The following is a 9,274-nucleotide window of genomic DNA, read 5'->3' as shown; positions in this document are numbered from 1 at the left end:
GTCACAGCAGCTTGATCAAGCAGTCCTGACCGGTAACTTTTCTGTCAGGGATTAAATCCCGGAAAAATATGATGTTTCCAGCGATCCATGCGTTCTATCCCAGTGAAATATGGATCGCCCCATATGTGCTAAATTCGCAGTGAAGAGACTGTTAAATAACGGATTATATTCAGTGAATACCAATGAAAGTTAACCAGAAAATGTCCGGCCATTTGATTCTGTAGAAACTCAAAATTCTAGCCCAAGTAATCTCTTCATGTTGTTCCTTTAAACGTTTTCTTCTTTCCTAGATTGATAGCGTCTTAAAAGATGAAAAGTTCCAGACTTTCTGTTGCATTAAAAAATATTACAAGTGATGCACTTCTCAAAGCTCCAATCCTCAACACTGCTTCGAAGAGTAGTGCTGATATTCGACTAAGTGTATACTCATTATGTTGCAGCTACCTTGAAGTTTCAGTGCAAAGATTAATATTTAATCATTCCCAAGCTTTAAAAAATGTACCGCAGGAATTGAATGAACTGCCTTCTTATAAACAGAGAGTGTATACACATTTTAGAACAATTTTGACAGAGAATTAAAAAGGCAAATGATTTCTAATAAACATTTCTGGCAGCAGCTTATTATTTAAAATGAGCAATGCTATCTGAATAAGGGGGATATTTTAAATATTTTATAATTCATTCTTCTTTCCGAAGAGAAATATTCCTAAATCATAATTCAAAAACGCCGTGAAATGCATGGCATCAAAATTTCTATGTAAGCAACATTATTAATCGGGAAGAAAAAAATCGCTAATGCTTACTTCTACATGGAAAAAAGATTCCACACAAATTCCCGAAAAAGGCATCGTTTCTAAAATTAAACCATTGATAACCAAAAAGAAAAAAAAATCCGACGACATAGAAATCAATTGTAAAATCTTTAAATATATCTGTAACAGTAACAGATTATTAAACCAAGATTTACAACTTCAAAAAAAGCTAAAGAAATGACGTTCACCAACTTTTGTCGAGGCATGTAGTTCAACTCATAATAACTCATAGAATAATTTTTAGAACTCTGTATGAAAAGCTATTTAGCAGAAGATAATTAGAAATAAATTTTGATCCTTGAGGAAGCATGGTTTTACCTAAATGACCCAATAAAAAAGTCTACTTATTTTCGAAAACAAAGAGAACAAAAATGTACAAACTTGTTTCCATCAATGCAAAACGTTTCAGTAAGGAGTTTATGATTGTCGTAGTTCCCTTACGATGGAAAATAAAACATCAGATGAGTGGAAAAATTGTTAAAATCAACTCAGCGTACTATGAAGAGAGCGTTTTACAGCCGATATATATAGAAGAGATTTCACTTTCTAATGACTTTCAAACAGTGAAATTTTATCAAGACAAAGTAACAAATCCTACCTCAAAACGTACCACAGCATTGGTTGAAAAAATGAAGGCTGGTACAGGTATTTCATATATATCTTTTCAATATATTCCTGCAAAGTTCCCCGACGTTAACTTACGGACTACTGAGCCTTTAGACTCTTGAAAAGAGTTCTTTATAAGGCGCAAACCAACTACGACTGATGGAATTTGTAAAGTAGTGGGAGAGGAATGGAAACCAATACCCCTGGAAATTTTATGAGAAGCCCTTCTATCATGAAACTCACGATGCAGACTAATAGTACAGGGAAAAGGCCATCAAATCAAACATTTAAAAAATGCAATTTATATTTTAAACATCATTTAAGTGGTTCTGAAATTGTTTTAAAATGTATAAACACTTTGTATATCTGTAGTAGAGGGTAAGTATGTCTGCGATAAAATATTTAAAGATAAACAAAACATGTTTTCTGACATGCAAAAGTTTTTATTTTGCGTCTTTTCAGAGCTATATTTTAACGCTAACATAACACAGTAAACACCGCAGTAATGCATAAATAAAAATAAATACACCAACTATTTGATATTTGCAAAGAAAATAAATGAAAAAACTTCAAAAACTGATGATACCTTACAGGAGAAATGCAAAAATGGAAATATAATCATATGAAAACGTAATTTATGTTCTGTAGAATAATGGGGGAATATGTTAAAATGATTTAAAAAATATTTCATTTGTGCAGCCAAATTTTCTTTTTCTGATTCACATCTTAATATTTTTTGTATTATACAATAATAGTTTTGAAGGAAACGATAACTAAATGGATTATTTGCATTTAAAGCAGCATCCAGTGATGGAAATTTCAAGTTGATTTTACATCTAAGGGTTAAAAAAAACTAGAAAGATGACTGGAAAATTATCATTTAAGACTAACAGAAACTCATTTCGTTATCAAAGATGGAAACTTTTTTGGTCTACCATAATAGTTTCTGCGTTCGAAATAGAATAACAGTATAAATTATAAAATAAATAAATGTATTTTCTGATTATGTTTTATAAATATATTGTGTAATTTAATAATATTATAATATTATAAACCCATTATGAAATTTCAACTTTAAATAGTTCAGAAATTAAATCCAATGTTAAATTATACAATGCAAATAACAAAGTAATTATAAAAATAAACATTATACATTACTTAACACTTATTCAACAGGATATGTTTGTAAATACTATAAATGCAAAAATAAATCTATAGCAATAGATATTAATTAAAATTGTCATTTCAAGGTGAATTAAACTTTAAAATGCGATATAAAAAGAGGTATTATTAATCTGAATGGTAGGAATCAAAATAACCAAAATAACCTGTATATCTATTATAGGGAATTTAGTTTATTTTGCCAAAAAAAAAAAAAAAAAAAAAAAAAAAAAAAGAAACTGTCAGACCTTTGCGCAAAGTTTAAATAATTGCAATGGTTCAATTACAGATATACAGATGTGAGGCAAAGGATTAAGTTCCAGGTGTTAAATCTGTATTTTTGATTTTAATGCTTTACTCGATTTCTTCATGGATTGATATATATTTTCTGCATTTTATAAAATCAAATCTATTTGAGCATTTCACATGATTGGATCTATATTTCTTCAACTATATTTAACTAAATTTGCATTGGGTACATTAAATTTTACAAGCCATTAGAAGTGTTTAGTTTGATCATACCAAAAGATATTTACACAACAGTAATTAGTATATGTGTTAAACTAACATTGGGCTTCTTTTCTTAAATGCAATAATTATTTAAACGCGAGGTCAAAACTTGCCTCTGTCGCCTAAGGAACAGAATATTCTCAAAGGGATACATGTGATTCCCGGTATCTTAAGTAGTTTTTAAATAAGGCCTTTTATCTTGGAATATTTTAGCTGCATATTTAAGCTTTTGCCTTTTACTTGCATTTATTTGAATTATCTAAGTGGACAAGATCATAATAAACATGTATCAAAAGAGAACAACACGACCATAACTATTAAAGCCAGCTTTTTGAGTTCCATTCTGAGCTATAAAACCTCGCAAACTGGCAGTCACTTCTTGTTCATACCTCCGCACAAGAAGATAATTATTTGGATAACGGCTGACACGCATCTCTACTGAAGGAGTTTTAATTGACATTTGACCATTCGTGGGAGATGCCTTGAGTACTAGACGACCGTAATTATGAGACACTTTCACATCTCCCCATTGATCTTGTTTAATGCGAAATCCGCCCACAATCCAGACTTCATCACCATTTTTATAGCACTTATGAAGAGATTCTGTTGCTATTTTGTAGCACTCATCTATAGGATTATGAGAGAGAAGATCGCTATAAAACACTTCAACGCTGAAATCAGTGCTCAAGTCCCTAAATTTCTCAGCTGTAGTTTTGGTACCTGAAGCATCCACTAAGTACGATAAGCAATGATCACTAGAAGTAAATATTATCCCTTTTCTGCAAACTTTAGCTTGCCTATTTAAAGTGCTGATATGAATATCAGAACCTTCCTGTAATACACGACCGTTGGGATGAATGATGCAACTTTTATCAGTTGTTCCATTGAAAGCAGCAATGCTACCAGAAGGAGGGTTCGTCACATACAATGCTTTGTCAGCTGAAATATCAATTCTCACTAAATGCCTCAAAAGTATTGTTACTGCCCCATAATTTGTAACTATCGGATGAGAAGATGGAAGCTCCTGCGGAAAATCTTCTAAACCATCATATACAAATTCTTCATCAACATATTCATCTTTCGGTGTCAACTGATCACCATAACCTCCATCAAAAATTCGAGTTGAGCTCACATAATCATATTGTGGGAACCCACCGTTGAAATAAGCATAATTATCATATGGACTTAGAGATAAATTAGAATTGTACAAGCTTGCTACGCTTTGGTACTGATCTGCAGGTACTGGGAATAAAGGGTATGGATACAAGTAATACGGAACAACAGAATCTGGTTCGGGTGATAGAATTTGAGACAGAAGAGGATCTTGAAACGAATACTGATTAGACAGAATGCTTGACTCATCTGGGTCTGGTGGCACGACCATATCATCTCGAGTGGTTAAAGTATAAGAGTATCGTTGTCTTCTCATTTTAAGGGCTTTCTTTTTAATCAATTTTGCAACTGCAAAAAAGCAGAAAATAAGCGCCCATGAAATACAAAAAATAATACGTTATGCAATTTAAGAAAATTCATACGTTAATCTAGCCAGTAAATACTAAAATAAATCATTCACGCAACTTTTTATTTATCAATCAGTATAAAACATACTTTTATTCATAAAAAACTTCTATTTAAATACTTTGAAGTCTAATATTATAAAATATATTTACCTTTATAAAATTTCTGCAAATTTACAGAAGTTCATTTGTTATCTTGAATTACAATTCCAGCGAAAATTATTTGTATGCCATACTCTCGGAGTTTAATGTAATTCACGTGACGTTATAAATGATAGTTACTATCGATTAATTGCAGTACCTCTAACGATGATTAACGTAGATTGAAGATTTATAAAACATTTCAACGATATGGAATTTAAACCTGACAGCGCTCTTTTTTAACGCATTAATGCATGTAGTAAGTAAAATTGAAATGTACAAGAAATGTATCTCTTAATGCTGATTTATTTGAAATGCTTGTGGTTTTAAATTTTTAGGAGCGAATTCAGTTTTTCTTATTAGGATCCCTGTCTTTCCTTCTGTTGCCATAGTTACGCCAGCAGTTTCATGTTTTTATGATATGAATGGAAATCAAATCTTTCTAAATCACTTAAAGCAAGATATAATAATTTCTTGAATGAATTATATATTTAAAACTGTTAAATTATTTCTTCATAATGCATTTTATCATTCCTTAATTAATAACTAAAGAGGTTATTTTATGGATTAGATATCGAATTGAAATTTTGAGAAACAAAATTTCCAAATGTAAATGCGTTAAAGAATAAATTTACGCTTTTTTAACAAATTTATTAATCGATTTTGCTCCGTTTATTTAGAGCTGAAGTGCACTTAAGTGTGCAGTATAAGTAAAGACAGGTTTATGGGAATTCTCAATCAGTTTATTTATGTGATTGTAAATTTTAAATAACTGAAGAAAAATTAAATTTCAAGTGTATATTGTAAGCTTAGTATTTTTCGAAATAATAAAGTAATATGATGAAATTTACAATGTAGTCAAATAACATAATGAGCTTTTTCTCTGAAACATAATAATTTTCGACCATATGTGATTTTAACTAGGCTTTTTAGAAAAGAATTTTCTGATTTGAGGCAAAATTCATAGCTCTCGGATATATCTACAGTTTAAAAATATCGTACGTAGCAAATGTTTACTGTCACATGAAATCAGACATCTAACAACAATTTAGAAAATAGAACGATGTCACATAAAACATATTTAATTTTAAATTAAATAAGCATTTCAATACCATTCCAATTGAGAAAAATATCGTGTACAGAAAATATTTGCTTTCACATGAGATATCTTATTTTAATAAAATGTAAAAATTACTTTTTGTAATGGAATAACAATATGCTTATTACAGTATAACATGTAAATAACACCATAATCCTTTAATACATTTTACGAATACAAAATAATCATTTAATTAGGAAGGAAAATGCTATTTAAACAAATAATCTAAGTAATAAATTTATTTACATCCTCATGGGACTACAGTAAGATGTATTGAAATTTAAATAATAAACTGAATTTTCATTATTATGAATAATTAAAAATCTCTTTTTCAGAGCTAAAATTTCATTAAAGATAAAGGAATTTTTAGACATAAAATAGAGTGAATCTTTTCTGAGATGATGCTGCAGTTTTAGATGATTTTGGAATACCTAGGGGTTATCATCTTAGGAATACTATGTTTAGTAACGTTGTTATTTCTATTTTCCGAAACACTTGCTACTTCCATAAGTGGCTGTTTTAGGGAAGAGGTACAGTTTTATTCTTCCATAATTAGAAGTATATTTGGAAGACAAGCGTTTTGTTCCTTCTGTTTTATTTACTACCCAGGCTCTCTTAGCAGGTTATAATAGTTATACTGTTCTGTTATTTATTAGCAACACGGACTTCCTATTTCAACATACTGCTGCGTGCTTACGGGTTCGTAGTAAATTCAACGCGCACAGGTCCAAGGATAGGTTGATAAAATTTATTTTATAAAAAAAAAAAATAAAAAAAAAAAAAAAAAAAAAAAAAAAAAAAAACTTCAGAGTTCTGGAACTTTCCACAGAAATACTCGTACAGGTGTTCACAGTAACACGGAGTACAATCAATAGTTACATTTCAACTTAATAAGAACGTTATAAGGTATGTTCTCCCTCCTTTCTACATGTCTTCATTGCGTAGCAGTAGCACACTCGGCGCGTATACGAGAGCTCTAGGTTCGAATCCCAGGAAGGGCATTGCTCATTTTTCACCCATCCTGCATGGAAATAACCTAATGATCCAACAGTGGCGCCCGAACTAAAAGCTGGTGGATGATGTTTCTTCACCACCAGGATTTGGCGATCGGGCCTTTAATCCCCAGTCGCCCCTTAAACAGGGGAATATATAATGTATTTTCTCCCTCCTTTCTTCATGTCTTCGTGGTGTAACGGTAGCACACTCGGAGCGTATTCGAGAGGTCAAGGTTAGAGTCCCGGTGAGGGCATTGTACATTTTCTCATGGCTCCTCCTTCGTAAATACCAAGTGACTACAACGTTAAACACAACGCAAGCAAAGTGCATCTAAAAGGCGAAGCTTTCAGTATTCCGAAGTCGCTCTGAACTGACAACAACTCCCGAGGGCAGATGCTCTCTCCGACATTATATAGTTTTTCACCCGGGCACCGAGAAATTTCTAGCACTTTCTGCTTATCAAAAATACTAGGAGGCTATGAGAGTTAGATGTGGTTACAACTAATATAGTAGCCAATTGCATTTATTCAATTACGCTACCTATTATAGTGATACAGGGATCGGACCCAAGGGTCACCAAACGGCCTCCAGTTTGGTAACTTTTCGAGATTTCTTGCCAAATTAGTCATTAAAACCGTTGCCTGCTTGGCGATATTTCGCCAATTTAGCCAGAGAGCCGTTTACTCAGAAAACGACTTGGCCCTGTATTCCTATTTTTCCGGCAGAGCATCCTGCGTCTAGATTTTCATGTTACCTGATATAGGAAAACACAACAATTTCACATATAATTTCACTAAAATTATCCTTATATGTACAAAACTCGTAAAAAAAGGTTGCACATATTTGCGTTGCATTTACCGAATGTTGCATTCCAATATATACATGCTGCATTGATTCTTTTTAAAGCGTTAAAGGCTTTAATGCCTAGAAGACACTGCGCAAGTCGTGGTCGTTATTTACTCATCTTAGTCTTCAAGACGATTTTTTATTATCTATTATTGGCGACGCCTCTTTCTAAAAGCAGATAAGAGTTATGTTTAACTGATAAAATATTAAATGTTTATTTGGTATATTTTAATTGAGTTTAAATTTACATTTATAATGTTAGTGAGTGAAACATTTTTTATTGTAAATCTATTTTTTTATTTTAGTCCAAAAGGTAGCCGAGAAGGTCTATTAATTTCGTTTTGGTATTTTGCTTTGATTCGCAATAAATGTCGGTTCCCTTTTCAAATTGTTGCCACCAAATATTATCGCCCTATATTATATTTACAGAAATTAAATAATGAAGAATCTGCATAAATGTATATATGTTTCTCGCATTCTGATAAAACAACGGTATCTAGAGCCATCCAGTTTTGAAAAACGTGCGTTTCCACCCGAATATGGGCATCTGGAAGCCCAAATTTGGAAATTGTTTTATTATCGATTTCATATTTTGGAACACTTTAAGTAATTTTTGATTAACAAAAGCAACGATTTCAAAGCGAGCAATGGCAACGCTGTATGAAAAAAAAAATATTTTTATCTCTAGCCCGTGAGACTGTGTATCGGAAATTCTAAAGATATGGTAATTTTAAAATTATTTTGCGATATTGCTGTTGAACTGAATTTTATGGTTTACTTGTGAAGGACATGATACTTAATGAATAAAGGTAACACACGAAACATTAAAAAAATGCCCCTTTGGGGATAATGTAAAATCTGAAAGCTTTCTTTTTTTTTTGGGGGGGGTGTGCGTGTTATGTTAGAACTGAACACTGGGAGTTTATGCTGAAAAATGCATAATTAAGATTCACCCATAATTGAAATATTGAACGAATAATTTAAAATTTTTAACTGTAACTGCATGAAAAAAAAATAGAGTTCATTGGCTACCTGATTTTTTTATCACTGATCATGCATCCTTTTTTATATTACGAGTATGTTTTTAATCAGTATGTCTGATGTCAGCGCTTCCTGCAATATAAACGAAAATTTGTATTTGTACCTTTTCAGCAGCTGAAGCGAAAGTATAAAAAGCCTGACCGTGTGAAGTATGATGAAAATGCCGATTTATATCGTACAAATATTCGGTTTTTGAAATGAAATGGTATGTTTAAATTTTGAATCTCGGCTTCGCATTCTTGACGCCGAAATTAGTATCTCGTCGGTGTAGGTTTCTGAGTCAACCTGTTAGGTTAAATTAAATTGTTTAGTCTTAAGTATTAGTTTACCTTTAAATTTAGCTTGTAACATTACCTTTATGTTCCTCACCATAAGTGGTTGGTGACAGTGTAGGCACGTAAGTTCGTGCTGTTTGTAAATAATTGTGTTCAATAAAAGGGTCTTCTACACCCTATCCACTGTTGTATTGATCTTCTAGTTTGAGCGATAGTCGGTAAATAAACGTTCAAGCAGGTGTGTATGATAGCAAAGAAGAGTTGATTTTG

At 31.8% G+C, this 9,274-nt stretch overlaps 1 protein-coding gene across 1 annotated transcript; it reads right to left on the bottom strand.

Annotated features, from left to right (window-relative positions):
- Nucleotides 1–2,607: 2,607 nt before the first annotated feature.
- Nucleotides 2,608–4,845, bottom strand: LOC118188705 (uncharacterized). The gene is made up of 2 exons (XM_035359200.2): nt 4,760–4,845; nt 2,608–4,550 (listed from the first exon to the last, which is right to left on the bottom strand). Exon 2 carries the CDS (start codon nt 4,516–4,518, stop codon nt 3,379–3,381), a length of 1,140 nt encoding a protein of 379 aa, XP_035215091.2. The 5' UTR covers nt 4,519–4,550; nt 4,760–4,845; the 3' UTR covers nt 2,608–3,378.
- Nucleotides 4,846–9,274: the final 4,429 nt, after the last annotated feature.

Source organism: Stegodyphus dumicola, chromosome 4, assembly GCF_044657685.1.
Source record: "Stegodyphus dumicola isolate Sdum_Otavi_A_Nest chromosome 4, ASM4465768v1".
Lineage (NCBI taxonomy): Eukaryota > Metazoa > Arthropoda > Arachnida > Araneae > Eresidae > Stegodyphus > Stegodyphus dumicola.
This window is presented reverse-complemented; position numbering and strand designations above follow the sequence as displayed.